The sequence below is a fragment of the Nuphar pumila genome, chromosome 4, assembly GCF_984573655.1.
Source record: "Nuphar pumila chromosome 4, dmNupPumi1.hap1.1, whole genome shotgun sequence".
Taxonomy (NCBI): Eukaryota; Viridiplantae; Streptophyta; class Magnoliopsida; order Nymphaeales; family Nymphaeaceae; genus Nuphar; species Nuphar pumila.
The window spans coordinates 29,452,544-29,471,066 of NC_143252.1; the positions used below are offsets into that span (position 1 = coordinate 29,452,544).

The 18,523-nt window shown below is 41.3% G+C and overlaps 1 protein-coding gene across 2 annotated transcripts; it reads right to left on the bottom strand.

The window, feature by feature from the left end:
* Positions 1-642: 642 nt before the first annotated feature.
* On the bottom strand, positions 643-17,935 carry LOC149839781 (ubiquitin-conjugating enzyme E2 7). Of its 2 annotated transcripts, XR_016431354.1 has the most exons (7): positions 17,682-17,935; positions 17,482-17,584; positions 16,902-16,999; positions 16,693-16,793; positions 3,896-3,973; positions 813-1,026; positions 643-673 (listed from the first exon to the last, which is right to left on the bottom strand). XR_016431354.1 is itself a non-coding variant. In XM_090002822.1 (6 exons), the coding sequence occupies exons 1-6, from the start codon at positions 17,731-17,733 to the stop codon at positions 949-951; spliced, it is 510 nt and encodes a 169-aa protein (XP_089858948.1). In that variant the 5' UTR covers positions 17,734-17,935; the 3' UTR covers positions 714-948. The 2 variants fall into 2 exon arrangements, 1 of the variants encoding a protein (XP_089858948.1); XM_090002822.1 differs by lacking the exon at positions 643-673 and having other exon boundaries at positions 714-1,026.
* Between the last annotated feature and the right edge of the window lie 588 nt (positions 17,936-18,523).

An 18,523-nucleotide genomic window follows, 5' to 3' on the forward strand; every position in this document is an offset into this window, starting at 1 on the left:
GTTCTAAATTCTGATTGGTGATTTCTAATTACAATTCATTACCTTTAGGCAGTCCAAACTCTAACTCAGAGAGAGAGAGAGAGAGAGAGAGAGAGAGAGAGAGAGAGACCTCTTTCACATGGGTGTAAGCAACCTTCAAACAATTTCTAAGTTCTCATTGGTGATCTCTAATTACTATTCATCGCCTTTGTTTAGCCCTAATCCTCATATTACTCAATTAGACCTGGACCTTACAATATCTGATCAAATTCTAATTTAGCCTGTCCCTATATTACAACTCCGATCCCAGACTCCAACACCGAGTACATTATGAACCCCATCCTTCTCTTGAAGTTGAAGCAAATTCTTAGCCTTAGGTCTACATTCTCTAGATGTTATGCTATCACTTTCATAAACACCAACATCAAATATGATTGAATGAATGGAAGCAAATAAGCTTTAATCATCGTGTAGCATGAAAGCAGAGCAGACCGATCAGATTAACTGAACATACTGGCAGGTAATCAAAAGATTCAGCTTCCTGACTTTGCCATTTGGCTTTCGAGAATGACAAACTATTTGCTTAATCATTTTTCTCTTCTTTTTTCTTATATGAATGCTCAAAGAAATTACCGCATAGATAAATTACCATCCGCTCCAACATTTTATGATTCCTTTTCCCTTGTTAATCGGTCTGAAAAGAAGAAAACCAACTCAATTTCATACAGAGAAAATTTAACTCAACACGTTATTGCAGATCCTATGCAGGCAGTCACCAAATCAGTTCAAGTACAAAAAGAAAGGCGTACAATTTATACATAACTGACACTAACCTCAGATAAAAGAAAATGGGATGAGAATTTCAAGTGAAATTCTAGACATAGATGCCCAACCATAACTATAAATATAGCTCTGATAAAGGCAACAAGTAAGCTTGATGACCCACAGAGACAGCAATGGCATTAACATTCATAACATTTCTTGAGATTTCCTAACAATGCGGCTTACTTTCCTCTTGAACTCGTCCCTCCGCTCTCTCCATTCTTTCTGCAATGCAAAGACATTGTCTGTGTTAAAAAGCACATTACAACCATATTTCAGTTGAGAAGTACATTAGCATAGGATCACTAGGAAAAACAGCAATATCACAGCCACTGGTGATCAAACCCCTAATGCAAGCATGTGGTAAAGCATTGATGACTGAATAACAGGGCAGGACGCAAGGAAAATCAAAACAGTGCGCAAACACCAAAATTGTCTGTCTCAATAAATGAAGACTTTGATTTAAGCATAGCCAAGTTTTTCTATTGATGTAGCTTTGTCCATTTGAAAATTAAAATTGTGACTTACAATAAAAGGATACGGTGAAAGTTTGGAAGTTCCCGATGTGTATTTTAATTCAAACCAAGCATATTGTGTACCACAATAATCAGAACTTTGCCTCAAGACGATAAAAAGGATAAAGCTAGACAACTTTTCAGACAGAGAGATGGCAGCAGGCCCAGGAATCCACAAGAGTAGATAGACTCCACCAACACCCTTACCTCACATAAGATGCCAAGAGGTGAACCAGATCTGGTAAATAGCATAAAGAAGTCTACTTCCAAGGAAAATGCATACATAGAATGAACTATCCAGTAAATTTGGATCTCATATGTTGAAGCTTTGCTTCTTTCAGCGATGAATGTTTTAAGAAAAAACCTTCAGGCAATGGAAGGGGAACCATCCATATAAGGTACTAAGCACAGTCATAAATAGGGATGGCAGTGGGGCGGGGTGGGGCGGGGGACAAAGTCTCCACCCCCTCCCCGCCTCAAGATTAGAACCTCCATCCCCGCCTCCATCCCCGGCGGGGATGGATTTTAACCTCCACCCCTTGTAATCATCCCCGTTTCATGTCCTCCATCCCCGGTTCAAACGGGGATGAGGCGGGGAAAAGTGGCAGGGACGGGGCGGGGCGGGGATCGTGGCGGGGCGGGGAAAAGGGTACATCCATCCCCGAACGGGGATGGATTTTAACCTTCGTCCCCGCCTCCATCCCCGTTTCATGCCCTTCATCCCCGGTCCAAACAGGGCGAGGTGGGGCAGGGCCCCGCTTTCCCCCGGTCCACTGCCATCCCTAGTCATAAATCTCAATCTCGGACAAATATAGGCAAGAGAAAATCTCATGATATTTTGAAAAGCATGCTTTTCTCAGGAGAATCTTGGGAAAATATTGGTTTAGGTAAATATATAAAATATATATAAATAAAATAAAAATATCAATAATACACAAAATAGACAAAAAGTGTGTTTATCGTGTTAATATCAGGCTAAAAACGTGATATTTCGAAAATATCGCATTTTTCTTGGTATAATATCGCCCCTTGAACATATCACACATTTATCATGCTATTTTCAAAAAGTTGGTGATATTTGTGACTATGCTACTAAGGTTACTGATGACTAACAGTCTTTGTGGGATAACAACAGAATAAAGGACAAATATGCTTGGAATACCAAAAAGTGGGTGCACAAACATTGCTACAGCAGGGAACCTAGAGACTGTTGTAACATCAGTATCGTAAAGCACGACAGTAACTGGACAATGGGAAAGAACAAAAAAGAATGGCATTATTTATTTATTCCTTTTGTTGCTTGAACAACATTTACTTGAATGGAAGTATTCAGGTGGGAGATTTCCAGGATCTTTTCTGAAGTACAGGGAAAAAGATGATGAAATATCCGACTGAATCCACTTGCTTTAAACAACTAAACTTACCAAGTGTCAGAAGTATTAATAATCACTTTAAGATGGTGGACAGCACATGAAAGAAATAAGAGGGGTCCGTTGTCAAAAAAAACAAAGGGATTTGGATTAGTGTAAAGTAACAAGATGGAAATTCAATATTGAGGGGCGTACCGTCTTTAAGGCAGAGCCCACAATCAGTAAAAAAAGTTACACAAGATACAGAAACAGATGAGAATTCACCTAAGAGTCAGCAAGGAAGCTGGTGTAGGAAGCATTCCATAAGAATAAGAGAGTAAAAAGTGTTTTTTTGCAGAGGGACTAAGAAATGCTGAGAACATCTCAATCATAAAGTGGAAACAAATAATGCACTATGGTTGGAATAAGAAGAGAATGAGCAGGCACTCCTACTCTTCTTGTCTCAAGCACTGTATGGAAGAAGAGACCAGATGACACAAAAGATCCTAACTGTGGAGTGTACAGTTCCTTACTTTCCTTTTCCAAGCAATGTTTGATTACAATTAGTTTGTACGCAATGAACAATATAGATGATGGAAAAGGAACTAGTTGTAACTGTTTTTCGAGAACTGTTATTCTTAGAGTGAATGCTTCAACGATACTCTAGAACAAAATTGGTTAATAGCATGAAGTGGAGTAGGTCTAAAACGGTAACAGAATGGTGCTATTAGCTGTTTTTAGAACTGCTGTTCTTAAAGGGGGTGCAATTCAATAATACACTGGAAAAAAAGTTAGTAGTAGCATGTAGTGGAATAGGTCCAAGAACAGTAACAGAATGATCCCTTTTTTACAAGTCCATGAAAGTGTGTGGGGCCTGTGCGTGTGATGATGCTCAGGAGATAACGAAACTATTCTTTCAGTTTCAAGTAACAAGTTCTGTAATTAAAGAGACACAAGAAGCAGTGCCAACATCTTTCACAGAGCTTCATCTAGAATCATACAATTCATATGTATATCCTGGATCATTATATTCTCTCCAACTTCAAAATAATAATGCTATGTGCAAACCACCTTTTTGTACTCAGATATACAATTCAGTCATCATTTATGTCAACCAATCGCCAGTGGAGGAAAAATGGATGGGAATCCAGGAAAAGAACAATTATTTCTGAGAGTAAAAGCATCAACAGAATCCAAACAAGAAATAATGGAGAGAGAACTTGTACTTACTGCAGCTTCAATGTTTGCAGGAGATTCATCATTAGGACTTGAAAGCATGGAAATTATGCTTAGAACTATGCTTTCTACCTGCACATTCAACTTATTATCATCAATGAATAATGTAATTAATTGATTCAAGAAATATGAGCATGCAACAATAATTGTCAAGAACAATAATACATGGCATGTGATGCCAGTTACAACTAGACCAAAAAATAGTAACATGAAAAAGAAAAGCCATGAAAATGGGCCAAAAGGAATGTGGTCGGTACCAATGAATCCTAAACTAACTCCTTGAAAGGTAGATAGGCCAGCATACCTCAATTAATTAATCATAAAAAGAGAGACACGGGGACAGCAAAACCGTATAAGCCTTAACATTAGCATGTTTCATCTTATAAAATAAATGACTGCCACTTATATCAATCCAATCACCTGAAGACAAATAATCTAAACCATTTTCTTCAGCTTTCAATGGTGATGAATTAGAATGTGATTGAAAATGCATTAAATTTCACTCTCCCCCCCCCAAAGAATTTACTCTTTAATGTGGGGAGGGCATCACTAATTTCATAATGCATTTGTTTCGGACCTTCTGATTACCAGAACCAATGACCATGGTTGCATGGAAGAGTTCCTTGATCATTCAAGATCCCATACATATACTTGCACCAGTAATGGTTGCAAAAATTATGCCCTATAAATGAAACTAAAGGTGCACCAAGCATAAGCACAAGCTTCACTACATTAATGAAGATGAATCACAACATTATATCCCAAGGTACCCTACATAGATTAAATGTGCTACGTCATCAAAGGCTTAAAAATAAAGTTTCCTAACAAATGATGAACCAAATCCTACATTAACAAACTCTTGTCCTTGACATTTCAAATTCTCTTTTGCTCATAATAACAGTACATTAATTTTCAAAATTGCAAAACCATGATTTCTTATTTTCCTCATTCAAGTCAAATTCCTGAACCCATATTGCAATCAACCACCAATTTTACGTTCTTTTTCGCTGGTTCAAAAACATGATCTTACTTTAAGAATTTTCACTGACATCCAGCTGACCAAAGGAATTCTGCACATGAAGTTATTTGGGAACCTTTAGACACACTAGGACATAAATGCTCAAGCCTAGCATCACAAATTAGCAGTTCCGTACAGCTGGGAGTTGACATTCATGCACATCTATCCAAGTACACCATGTCTTGCAGTACACCTATTATTTTCAAACCCTTCAATTTTACTGATTACAAGATTCATATTCGTGTCCAATGATTACTTCCATTTGAAGAGACTGTATTCTTTCCAACCAATCAGTCGTTCTTTGGGAATAAGATACTGATGAAATCCAGCACGTCCAACAGAACCCATTACTTCCTCAACATAGGATCAAAAAGTCACTGCAATAAGCCAAAGACTGTTTCAACTTCTTTGGTAGAAACAAAGAGTATACATAAGGCTATACAAGGGCTGACTTGAAATCATGGCTATAAGAAGCTTCTACCTATATTGGGAAGCTTGCTTCCAGTGAAGCCACCTCCGTAGCTGGAAAATACACATTTCCAAAACTCAGTTCCCTATCATGGGAAGCAAGCTTTCAAGGACACTAAGATTTTCAACATGAGAATTAAATTCTCACTAAAAAATATATCTACATAATTAATGAGTTGTGGTTAACACTACCTTATTAAAATATTACCTAAGTCTAAATAATCATCTTAATTTACTTCTCTTTTTGCCTCATATGTACTCATAAGCTCCATGGCCTCCCCCGCATTGCTTCCCAATTCCCACCCCCACCCCCTCCTTTTTGGCAACTTTGCTTGAAACCCTAAAAGCAGATCTTCACACATTTTAGGGCCTCCTTGCAAACCCTTCACCACTGACTATGAAAGGCAGGTCCATTTCCCAGCAAAGTTCATGTAATTATCAACCACCAACAAACATGTGTGCCATAACTGATCAACCATGACAAAAGTTGCAAAAAAGCTCCAACAGCATCAAAATGTTCTATGGAATATATTATTCTACAGCTCCACAAGGAGGAAGAGACCTACAAAATGTAAAATCCTGACATACTAAGCATCACAAAAGAAGAGAGCAACTAACAAGAATGACAATCCAGCATGGTGCAAATTTAATTGTTCTATAAGAATTTCAATTGACACAAAAAACTTTTTGGTAATAATGATATTTAGATTTTTGTAAATCGTCTTGAATTAGGGATATTTATGTGATTTTAGGAATGCATAACGAGAGAGAGAGAGAAGATATGTCCTAATTTTGTCCCAATTTTAACAAAAAGAAAGAATCTGGATTCATCCTTCTAATTATGTCCCAAATTTAACAAACAGAAAGAATCAGCCTTCTTTCTCTTGCTTTCTCATATGTTATTTTGTCTATTTATGTGTTTGTTTCCTTTTATTACATATTAAATATCCTAAAACCCAATAAAAGTTAGAGAGGATTCATCCTTCTAATTTTGTTCCAATTTTTAAAGGAAAACAAGAATTGGGCTCTCTCTTTCTCTCTTACGTTGTATTCTAAGTCACATGGGTGCGGGTGCGGGGGTGATGCACTTTCCAAAACCTAGGGTGCGGCAGGGCAAAATATATATATATAATTTTGAAGTTTTAACAGTTAACATTGTCATAATATCATTCATCATGCATACAATATATCAACCTAAATATCAATCAAATAAGGAAAGCAATTATATAAATCAACCTAAATATCGATCAAATAAGTAAAGCAGAAAAGAACTAAATTACATACCAAAAGTAATGGATCTTAATAATTTTCTTCTTCATCATCAAATGCATCATTAGAAGGAAGATTGGGCTCAAATAAATCCATGTTTGTCATGTTGAAATCATGGTCTCCCTCGAAGTCACACTCTTCTGGGTTTACATCCCAAAATTTGGATGTTCCTTGTCTGCGTTACAAACCCAATTTGAAAATGTTAAATACAATAAAAGTATATTTAAATGAAAAATTAAAAAATAAATAATCAAATAACTAAGAGAGCAAATTAGTACATGTATTCATCATTAGTTCGCGAAAGTAGTCGAAGATTTGAATGAACATAAACTAAATCCTCTGCACACTTGCTTGTGAGTTTGTTTCTCTCCACGTTGTGGATTTGAGAATATGTGCTCCAATTTCTTTCACAATAAGATAAACTAGCAGGTTGCAATAGCAATCGTAATGCAAGACGTTGGAGAAGATGTGTTTCTGATCCAAATGTTGACCACCATGTGATAAGATCTACATTATCCTTCTCTCTCGCGAATAATGTTGATCCATATAATCTCGAAGATGAAAATTTTCCAAACTATTGTGTGACTTGATTTCGAAATGCTTCAGGAAAAAGTCTTATCATACACATATTTTTATGTCTTGATAGCTCTGGGTCTAAATTTGGATGGACACAACCAATAGCACCTGCTTGTCACTTTTTTGCATAATATTTTGTATTAAGAGAATGTGTCATGCAATGCAAAGGAGTGTTGCTCTGATCCCATCTTCTGATTAAAATTGAATGAATATGGTTAAAAAATTCTAAATTATCAAATGCAGGATTTTTTTTCTTTATGCTTGAAAACAACAACTTATATTTTTTCAATCATATTATCCCACATTTCATAAACTCTGTGAAACATGGGCTCATCCTTATCAACTTCTCTCAACATTTCCCAAATAGGTTGGGTAAATTGAAGAAAGTATACTACTTTGTCCCAAGACTCATCATCAACAATGAATTTCTTAATTTCTTGAGCCTTGACATCATCATCAGCACGATAGAATGTCCAATTTTTATCAGTCACCATGCTAACAAAAGCATTCTTCACTTTTTTAATTATCTTCAGCATCACAATGATGGATGCAAAACGTGTTTCAACGACCTTCAACAATTTCAAGTCAGAATGCCTATTAAATATAGCATTAGCACAATGGTAGTTAATAACAAAATTTCTAATGTTTTTGACATTTCTTTTTAAATCTTCAATCCATGAACATAAAGCATATGCTTATGAATTTTCTTCTTCTTTGGGGTTGCATATGCTCTTTAGGGCCAGATTTAAGCTGTGTGCTACATAGAGAGTCCAAAAAATATGAGGGTAGTCACTCTCCAAACTCAACGCTGCACTTTTACAAACTGGAGTGTTGTCTATAATAATCTGTACAAGATTCTAATCACCCACTTCTTTTATGACTTCTATAAACAACCCCTTCAAATACTCTGCATTTTTATATTCTCCAGATGCGTCAACTGTTTTCAAGAATACTGAGCCACTAAGCGAAGAAGCAATGAAATTGATCAGTGAACGCCTTTGAATATCTGTTCATCCATCAGACACAATAAAAACTTCATTTTGCTCCCATGAATATTTTTTAATCTCCAACAACCTCTCCACATTTGCACTCTCTTCTGCAAGAAGTGTGGTTCGTATTTTTTCTGAGCTTGGAGGCACATAGTCACTCAAATTACAATTTGCCAAGGATGTTACTAAATCCTTCCAATAAGAATTTCTAGCCGCATTAAATGGGAGTGAACTAGAATAAAAATATATCCCAACTTTTCTATCCAATTCTTCTCTTCCATATGTATTGAATGTTGCTTGTATCATTCCTCTACCTCTGACATCGACTTTTCTTTTTTTTTTCAGCATCTTCTTGGTGGCTTGCAAATGGCACACTAACTGCACAAGAATCGGTCATTGTCTTTCTCTTCTCATATTCTTATTGTATTTTTGTGTATTGTTTTCGCATTGCCTCATCAACTTTTCTACATCCTGAAATGCCATGTCCTGGTATCTTCAACAAATGAGCCTTCACTCGTGTGTAAAACCCAACAAAATCTCTTTCACAGAGCTTGCATTGAAATCTCTTGTTTCCACCACCTCCTTCTCCAGTTTTTGCAACTTTATCTACATGTACCCATAGTGGCCCCACCTCATCAGTCCTACTACAACTATCAGCAAAACTAGCAACAGAACTCAAATGTTGGGATGAGGATGACGCAAGTCCTTTCTCTTTATCCGTCATTTTTATCTTGAAAACACAAAAAAATACATTCACAATTCAATTCAATTATACAAATATTATCTTGATATAAAAATATATATACAACAACAACAACTACTACACCTTCATCCCAAAACAATTGGGGTCGGCGATATGAACCAAAAAAGAAAATCATTCTGGGTCTTCCACATGAATCCTTCTCCTCCAATCATTTATATCCAAAGCCATGTCCTCGGTGAGGTTCAAAGCATTCATATCCTTTCCTATCATCTCCATCCAAGTCTTCTTAGGCCTACCCCGACCTCTTTTAACTAATATATTTTCCCATTTCTCCATCCTTCTAATTGGAGCATCATTAGGCCTTCGCCGAATATGTCCCAACCACCGTAAATGATTCTCTCTCATCTTATTTTTAATGGATGCAACACCTACCTTCTTACGTATCTCCTCGTTTCGAATCTTATCTTTTATTGTATTTCCACACATTCATCTAAGCATACGCATCTCAGCTATACTCATTTTTTGAATATGATGTCTCTTGGCAGCCCAACATTCCGTACCATATAGTAAAGCGGGCCTAATTGTCGTCCTATAAAACTTTCTCTTCAACCGCAATGGCATTCTACGATCGCACAATACTCCAGTTGCACTTTTTTATTTCATCCACCCAACTTTTATCCTATGATTTACATCTCCATCAATTTCTCCATACTTTTGAATGATAGATCCCAAATATTTGAAACAGTCATCCATCGGTATTTCTTGCTCACCAAGCTTCACTACACTCCCATCACTACTTCGTTGCTTACTAAACCGACATTCCATATATTTTGTCTTACTCTTACTCAACTTAAAACCTCTTGCTTCCAATGTCTGTCTCCATAATTCTAACTTAGCATTAACCCCAGCTCTAGACTCATCAATCAAAACAATATCATCAGCAAACAACATACACCACGACACATTTTCTTGAATTGATCTCGTAAGCTCATCCATCACTGTAGCAAATAGCAAAGGGCTTAGTGCAGATCCTTGATGTAACCCAACCGTTATAGGAAAATTGGTTGTCACCCCTCCACAAGTGCGGACATTGGTTACTACTCCTTCATACATATCTTTAATTATACTAATGTACTTGAGAGAAACACCTTTCTTCATCATTGTCCACCAGAGAATGTCCCTAAGTACTCTATCGTATGCCTTCTCCAAATCAATAAAAACCATATGCAAATCTTTATTCCTCTCTCTATTTCTCTCAATAAGTTGTCTAAGAAGATGTATTATAGCTTCCATAGTCGATCTTCCAGGCATAAAACCAAATTGATTCTCCGATATCATGACAACCTTCCTCAACCTAGACTCAATCACCCTCTCCCAAAGTTTCATAGTATGACTCATGAGTTTTATACCACGATATAGAGGGACCAAAGTACTCTTCCTCCACTCATTAGGCATCTTATTTGTCCGCCAAATCTTGTTAAAAAGATTTGTCAACCATTCTAAACCTTTCTCTCCCAAGCATTTCCAAGCCTCGATAGGTATACCATCTGGGCCAACAGCCCTTCTTGATTTCATTTTCTTCAAAGCCTCTGCAATTTCTTTCTTTTGAATCTTGCGCATGAAGTCACGATTCATCTCATGAAAAGGAATGGAGAAGTCTCCAAGATCCTGAGCATGACTTCCACTAAATAGCTTATCAAAATAATCTTTCCATCTCTCCTTAATCTCCTCTTCTTTGACTAAAACCCTTTGCGTTTCATTTTTGATACATCTAACCATACCCAGATCCCTCGATTTCCTATCTCTCATCTTTGCAAGCCTATAAATATCCTTCTCGCCCTCTTTGGTATCCAACTTGTCATAAACCTTCTTATATACTTTATCCCTCGCGTTTCGAACTACTTTTTTAGCTTCCTTCTTTCCTATCATATACTTTTCCAAATTCTCGTTATCACGACTCTTAGATTTCTATAACACTCTCTTTTAACCTTAATAGCTAATTTGACATCCTCGTTCCACCATGATGTATCCTTAACTAGCGGTGCACCGCCTTTAGACTCACCCAATACCTCCTTAGCCACCTTTCTCATGCCACCTGCTATCTTATTCCACATTTATTCTGAATCCTCCTTGAGACACCAATCAACTTCCTTAACTACCTGCTCTACAAACATTCCTTGTTTAGCTCCTTTCAGTGTCCACCACTTAATTCTAGGATCTATCCTATGTCTATCCCTTTTGCGGCATTTTCTAATTCTAAGATCTAAAATTAAGACTCTATGTTGTGTAGCTACACTTTCTCCCGGTATAACCTTACAATCAATGCAACAACCCCTATCTCTCTTTCTAAGTAGGAAAAAATCTATCTGACTCGTATTAACCTCACTTTTAAATGTTACTAGGTGAGACTCCCTCTTCCTAAACCAAGTGTTTCCTAAGATCATATCATAGGACAAACCAAAATCTAAAATTCTTTCTCCACTTTCGTTTCTTTCTCCTATACCATAGCCTCCATGGATGTTCTCAAATCCATCCCTACTAATGCCTACATGTCCATTAAGGTCACCGTCGATGAAAAGCTTTTCTCCATAAGATATCCCTTGTACTACTCCATCTAAATCTTCCCAAAATTGACGCTTAATGGCATCCTCTAAACCTACTTGAGGTGCATAAACATTAATAATATTAATAATATCCGTACCTAATACTAATTTAATAAATAAAATCCTATCACCCTTCCTACGGACCTCAACTACATTATCTATAAACTCACGACTAATAACAAACCCTACTCCATTCCTATTCCTATTTATTCCTGTATACCAAATCTTATATCCCCAAGGTTCTATCACTTTTGCTTTCTCACCTACCCATTTGGTCTCTTGTAGACATAAAATATTCATCTTTCTCCTACACATAACAGCTACTAACTCTACCAACTTACCAGTTAAAGACCCTATGTTCCAAGTGGCTAACCTAATTTTATGGTCTTGAACTATCTTCTTTACCCCCACCCGTCCAACAAAGTGAGGGAACCCTTGCCTATTTGACACCACACCCGGGTGCCGGTGTGACGTGTCGCTTTTGGGCGACGACCTAGCAACCATTGCCCATTTATCACTGCCTCCGGGCCTATAGAGTACAATGCGTCGCTTAGTAGGGGAACGCCCCAACGAAATTCTCATATTGGTTTATATATATATATATATATATATATATATATATATATATATATATATATATATATATATATATATATCCCCTGCCAAAAACAGGGAGGGACTCAACCCCTCCCCTGAAATAAGAGCGAGCAGGGAAGGGGGATCGACCCCTCCCTTGCTGACCCAACAAGAGAGCGAGAGGGGGGGGGGGGGCTCGAACCCCTCCCCTGCCGAAAACAAAGGGAGCAGGGGGGGGCTCGGCCCCTCCCCTGCTGACCCAACAAGAGAGCGAGAGGGGGGGCTCGGCCCCTCCCCTGCTAATCCAACAAGAGAGCGAGAGGGGGGCTCGACCCCTCCCCTGAAATCAAAGGGAGCAGGGTGGGGGACTCGCCCCCCTCCCCTGCCAAAAACCGAGGGAGCGGAGGGGGGGCTCAGCCCCTCCCCAAACGACCCAACAAGAGACCAACAAGAGAGCGAGAGGGGCTTGGCCCCTCACCTGCCGACCCAACAAGAGAGCGAGAGGGGGGGGCTCGGCCCCCTCCCCTGAAATCAAAGGGAGCAGGGTGGGGGGGGGGGGGGGGGGGGGGGGCTCGGCCCCTCCCCCGCCGAAAACAGGGAGGGGTCGAGCCCCTCGTCGAAATCAGAGGGAGCAGGGGGGGGCTAGGCCCCTCCCCTGCCGACCCAACAAGAGAGCGAGAGGGAGCAGGGTGGGCTCAACCCCTCCCCTGCCGACCCAACATGAGAGCGAGAGGGAGCAGGGGGGCTCGGCCCCTCCATTGCCGACACAAGAAGAGAGAGAGAGGGAGCTAGAGGGTTCCTGCGACAAGGGAGAGGAGGAGGTGGCATCGGGCAGAGGCGTTGGGAGGACTCAAGCTGAGCTGCGCAGGAGAGGAGATTAGGGCAAAAAATATTTTTGCCCTAATCCGCCTTTTTCATCGGGTTTTTTTTAACGTCTGAAAAATTAGACCAAAATGACCCTAGGTGTGTTGACCGCACCCAGGGTCATGTTGGCCGCACGCGCACCCGCATCGCGTCGACGCGGGTGTGGCACCTGCTTTGCTGAGTCCCTGCTTATATTGTCTATTTATGTCTTTATTTCCTTTTTTAATTTTAGATTACACTAGAAACCCCTGGGACAAAGAAAAAAGTTAGCCTCGTAGTTCAAATTGATTTTATTTCTTTTTCCTACGATCAAGACTAAAGCTTCAAACTAGGGGAAGTTAACTTATAGATCAAGTTTGACTTGCTTAGCAAGTTTAAGAAACCTAATCAACTCAAGCCGCAAACACCAAATTCGGAAATCCAAGTAGACCCTTCAAGACATACCAACACCAAATCATAACTGCTTGAACAATTGTTATGCTAAATAATGCATGAATATAACAACAATTATTGATGCAGAGCAGGACCGAACCGGGTCTATACAGCATGAACCAGGCATGGGATCAGACCTGCACAATGGGATAGACGATCGGACCCAGGTAATGGATCCAACCTAGATCATGGTGCCGCGATGCAGGGATGGTGTGCCCCTGCGTACATATTCCCGACGAGCAAAGGGAGGCAGCACAGCGCACGCCAACAGCCCCAGCAAGTGAGAGCAATGGATCTCTCGGTCCTAGGTTCTAGGATCGAGATCCAGACCTGGTGCGCAGGCCATATAAGACTCGGCTTTAGAGTTACAGAGGAAGAGTTTTTTGGGAGATTTTTTTCCCTTCTGCATTTTCTCTGTTAGGTTCAGCTACAGCAGCCTTTCATTTTTGACCTTTTCTTCCTTTCCAGTTGCCAGTTCCATTTCCTAGTTTTATTCTTTTTTTCATTATTTATTGTAGTTCTGTATATTTTTTTTAATAAACAATATCGATGTTGGGACGTCGACCTTTCGCTGCATCAAAGTGGTATCAGAACACAACCCCTCCTCCTTGGTCGAGGGTATGGCGCAAGAAGCGAGGGACGATCCTGCGAGCAGGAAGGAGTGTGAGGGATCGGGTGCCGTCAACGAAGACCCCATGATGCGGATGATCAATATGATGACGAAGATCCAGGAAAATCTGCTATGTGTAAGCAAGGATGTAGCCGACATATCAAAGCGTTTGGATGGGATCGAAGGACGGATCATCGTTCTTGAGTCACCGGTAGAGACACACGTAACAACCATGCTGAAAACGAGTATTGGGTTGGGTGGCGATACTGCAGGCCCCACGGGTGCGATGGCGCTCGAACAAATCCACCCGAACCCCCGCCAACCTGCTGTGCAACCGGATGACACTGAGGCGGGCCTGCACAGGGATGCAGGCCGCGTGACACTCTGGCAGATGGTACCGTTCCTGAACTCTGCCACGGTTGCAACTCAAGTGGTCGGAGCCCTCCAGCCGAACCAGGGTGTCATTGAAGGGCCTCCCAACACCGGCCTGGGTGCACAGGTCTGGCCTCGAGCCACAGCCAAGGGGCTGCAGGCCAGCCATGGCCTGTAGGGCCCGAGCGTGACGCTGGGCCAGGCTGCAGGCGTGACTATGTCCGCCCGAGTCGGGGCCGACCTAGCATCCCTCCTGGAGCTCGTGCGTGGTGGCTTGGTCGCCGCCCACCAGCGAGCAGGGGCGTGTGGTCCCTTGTGGATCGGGCCAAACCCGACAGGGTCCGGCTCGGAGCCTATGGTCACAGGGTCCAGACCCGGGTTTCGGGGACCATCCTTTGGGTCCCAGGGAGCGGGTCCGAGCCTCGAGCCCCATTATCTGACCTACCCAGTTGGGTCCGGTTCGCGGGCTATCCCGAACCAGATCCAACCGAACAATTTTGAACTCCAATTCAGATCCAGTGCCGACCCAAACTTACATCGGACCTGGGCGGAGCTCCAGCTTGAATTTGAGCCGGGTCAAAACCAGACCCATCCTATTATGGATCAAGGATCGAGTTCTAACCAGGCATTCTCCCACCACAACTCGATCCATGATCCTACCTATCTCATTCTGGGTCCGACAAATAGCTTAGGTTTCAACCCGATCCAGATCCAATCGGGTGAGTCATCCCAGTATTACACAAACCATACCCACTACCCATACCAGTCCCCAAACCTGACCCAACCCACTATATTGTCCCCGATCCAGAATCATGTCCCATATCCAACCCACTACTTCCAACCCACTACTTCCAACCCAGATCCATATTACCCCATTCCCACCAACCCAGAAACAGTTCACCGACCAGTCCTCCCACCTACTATATCGGTGCCTCAACGCCGACAGCAAATGGCGCCCCACCCAAGGGCGGACCAGACCAAGGTAGTTTCAGGTTGCAGCTATGCAGATTCAGCAGGGACTGACGCAACCTGAGGGCCGACCACAGGTCACTAGAGTTCGTCAGCACCAACCTCCAGGCGAGCAGTACCATGACGAAGATGATAATGCCGTGATGGATGATGATGCCTTCTAGAACGAGTACCCTACAGGAATGGAGGAACCTCGTCAGCAGATAGCGCCTGAGCACCCCTCCACCTACGGGGTGAAGTTGGACCTTCCGGAGTTCGCGGGACGATCGATGCCGAGCAGTTCTTCGATTGGGCCTATGTCGTGCAATTCTTCTTCGACTACCACTCTGTAGCTGAGAATCGTCGTGTCTCTCTAGCGTCCACTCGACTGAGGGGCCTAACACAGACATGGTGGGTTGAGCTGCAAAGGTCAATGGAACGGCAGGAGCAAGAACGCGACTGGGTCTGAATGCCTACCACCTTTACCTGCCCGAAATTGGCACATTTCGCCTATTTTCAACGTGTCTGATCTATATGCTTACTGTGGTGACAACAAGTCGTCAGAGTCGACTTCTTCCCAACCAGGGGAGAATGATGCAGAGCAGGACCGAACCGGGTCTATACAGCATGAACCAGGCGTGGGATCGGACCTGCACAATAGGATCGACGATCGGACCCAGGTAATGGATCTGACCTCAATCATGGTGCTGCGATGCAGGGATGGTGTGCCCTTGCATACATATTCCCGGCGAGCAAAGGGAGGCAGCACAGCGTACGACAACAGCCCCAGCAAGTGGGAGCATCAGATCTCTCGGTCCTGGGTTCTGGGACCGAGATCCAGACCCGGTGCGCAGGTCATATAAGACACAGCTTTAGGATTACGGAGGAAGAGTTTTTTTGGAGATTTTTTTCCCTTCTGCGTTTTCTCTGTTAGGTTCAGCTACGGCAGCCTTTCATTTTTGGCCTTTTCTTCCTTTCCAGTTGCCAGTTCCATTTCCTAGTTTTATTCTTTTTTTCATTATTCATTGTAGTTCCGTATATTTTTTTTAATAAACAACATTGACGCTGTGATCGACCTTTCGCTGCATCAATTACTCTTCAAGTTAAATAACAAAATAATAGAACCAATTTTCATAATTCACCACTAAATGTAGGATACAATAGAAACCAATGAGAAGGATCGAGTTACTTCAGAAACCAAGTTGCAATGTTAATCAGAATATTAGTGAAAATATCTAGCTGCATACCACTTGGTGTTATAATCTCATAGTACCTCTTCTTAGAACCAGACAACAACCACAATGACCAAAGACATGCAACCACTTCTAATCAAAGCAACAAAACAGCATATTACTATCTATACCGTGTGTACAGGTGACCAGCGCTCGCTTGCAAGCTCATAACCATTTGGATCATCACCAGGAGCATGAAGAATAGATATGCAAACCCGTCCATCAGGATAAACTAATCATTCAAAAGCAAATAACAATTGTAGATGGTATTAGATGGTACGAACAAATTCACCAAGAACAAAGAAAGAAACACACTAGTGAATCAGAGCAGACTAACAACCATTTGGATGCCACATTTCCGACGTAAACCTGACTGATGGAGGACTGTTCGGATAATTGAGTGGGAAGCTCATGATTGCATTGAAATAGCCTCCATCGCTGGAACCAAAACCCCACATCAAGACCGATTGATAAGCATGAACAAATAAACAAACACCCAAGAAAAAACAAACAAGAAACAACAACTCTTCCCTGCACATTGCGAAATCCGATAGCAAAGTGCGCAATATTATCGCAAACAATATAGAGAGTGAATGAAGAACTTTCAAACTCATTGAGGGAAGAAAACAATTCAACTAAACAAACACTCCAACAATCAAAATTCCACACACCAACGGCGATATTCGAACCAACCCACATAAAAGGAAAGCTAAAAAAATCACCCAAGAGATTGTTGAACAAAGGAACAAACATAAACAGAATCAATCACAAACAGAGATTCAAAAACCAATTTCGAGAGGGATCAATAGTCGCAGATCACCCATCAAAAACCCTAAGAATAGCCCAAAAAACGAAAGTGGCGACGATCGGAGAAACCGATGATCGTCGAAAGACAGAGTTTTGAGGGGAGGGGGACTCACTAGAGCGTGTCGGGAGGGCCGATGATGGTGACGCTCCACTCGAAGATGTTGGAGTCGTCGACCAAGCCGGCGGAGAAGCCATCGACGGGGTTCCTGCAGAGATCTGGGAAACAAGGCAAAAAAAAGGATCTTTTCACCGACCATCAATAAAGAGAGAACCCCAGAACCAGGAAAAAAATGTTAGCAGCGAGATCCGTTACCTTTGAGTTGCTTTTGGAGGAGAAGGCTCGCCTGGGTAGGCGGGTTAGCCATGAGAGAGAGAGAGAGAGAGCAAACAGAGCGTTAAAGGGGCGGCCTTGGGGACTGTAAAGATTTACAGAAAGACAGAGAAAGAAAGAACGCAAACAGAGCGTTAAAGGGGCGGCCTGGGCTCTGTAGAGAGAGAGAGGCCAAAACAGAGGGCAAAGAGGCGGCCTTCGTATTATACTCTCTCTCCCTCTCTCTCTTGGGCTCTTTGCTTCTCTCTCTCTCTCTATGATTCTCTGGTGATCCATGAGTTATAAGCAACTTGGAGAGAGATAATTGTGCATGTGTGGGGAAATGCCACACGTGTGAAGGGAGAGGAAATTTTGCAGGCGAGGATCCGTTGGGAAAATGGACATTGGGAAGGGCAGTCGTTTTCAAGTAGTAGTAGTGGGAGGAGGGGAGGATTTGTATGGATAGATTTTGTGTGTGGTTTTTTTACTCAATAGCTCGGTACTTTCGTTAGTATCAAATGTTTACCACAAAGGATAAAATATTTGGTAATATTTGCCCACAAACCTTCATTACTAATAAACGTTTATCTTTTTGTAGTTAATATTTGCTAGTAACAAAGGTATGAGACTATTGAGACGGAAATCGTAAGTGTATGTTCTAGCAACTCAATCTGATTATGTAGATGTGTACAGCATAGTTTTAGTAAAGATCAAACCTTGGATCATGTTTTTTAATGTGAGAACATGATTTTTTTGAGTTATAGGGCATGCTTGAAAGCGAAAAATATGTAGGAAAATTGACGCAAAATGGAAAATCCACCCTTTCAAATGAGAGAGACTTTTGT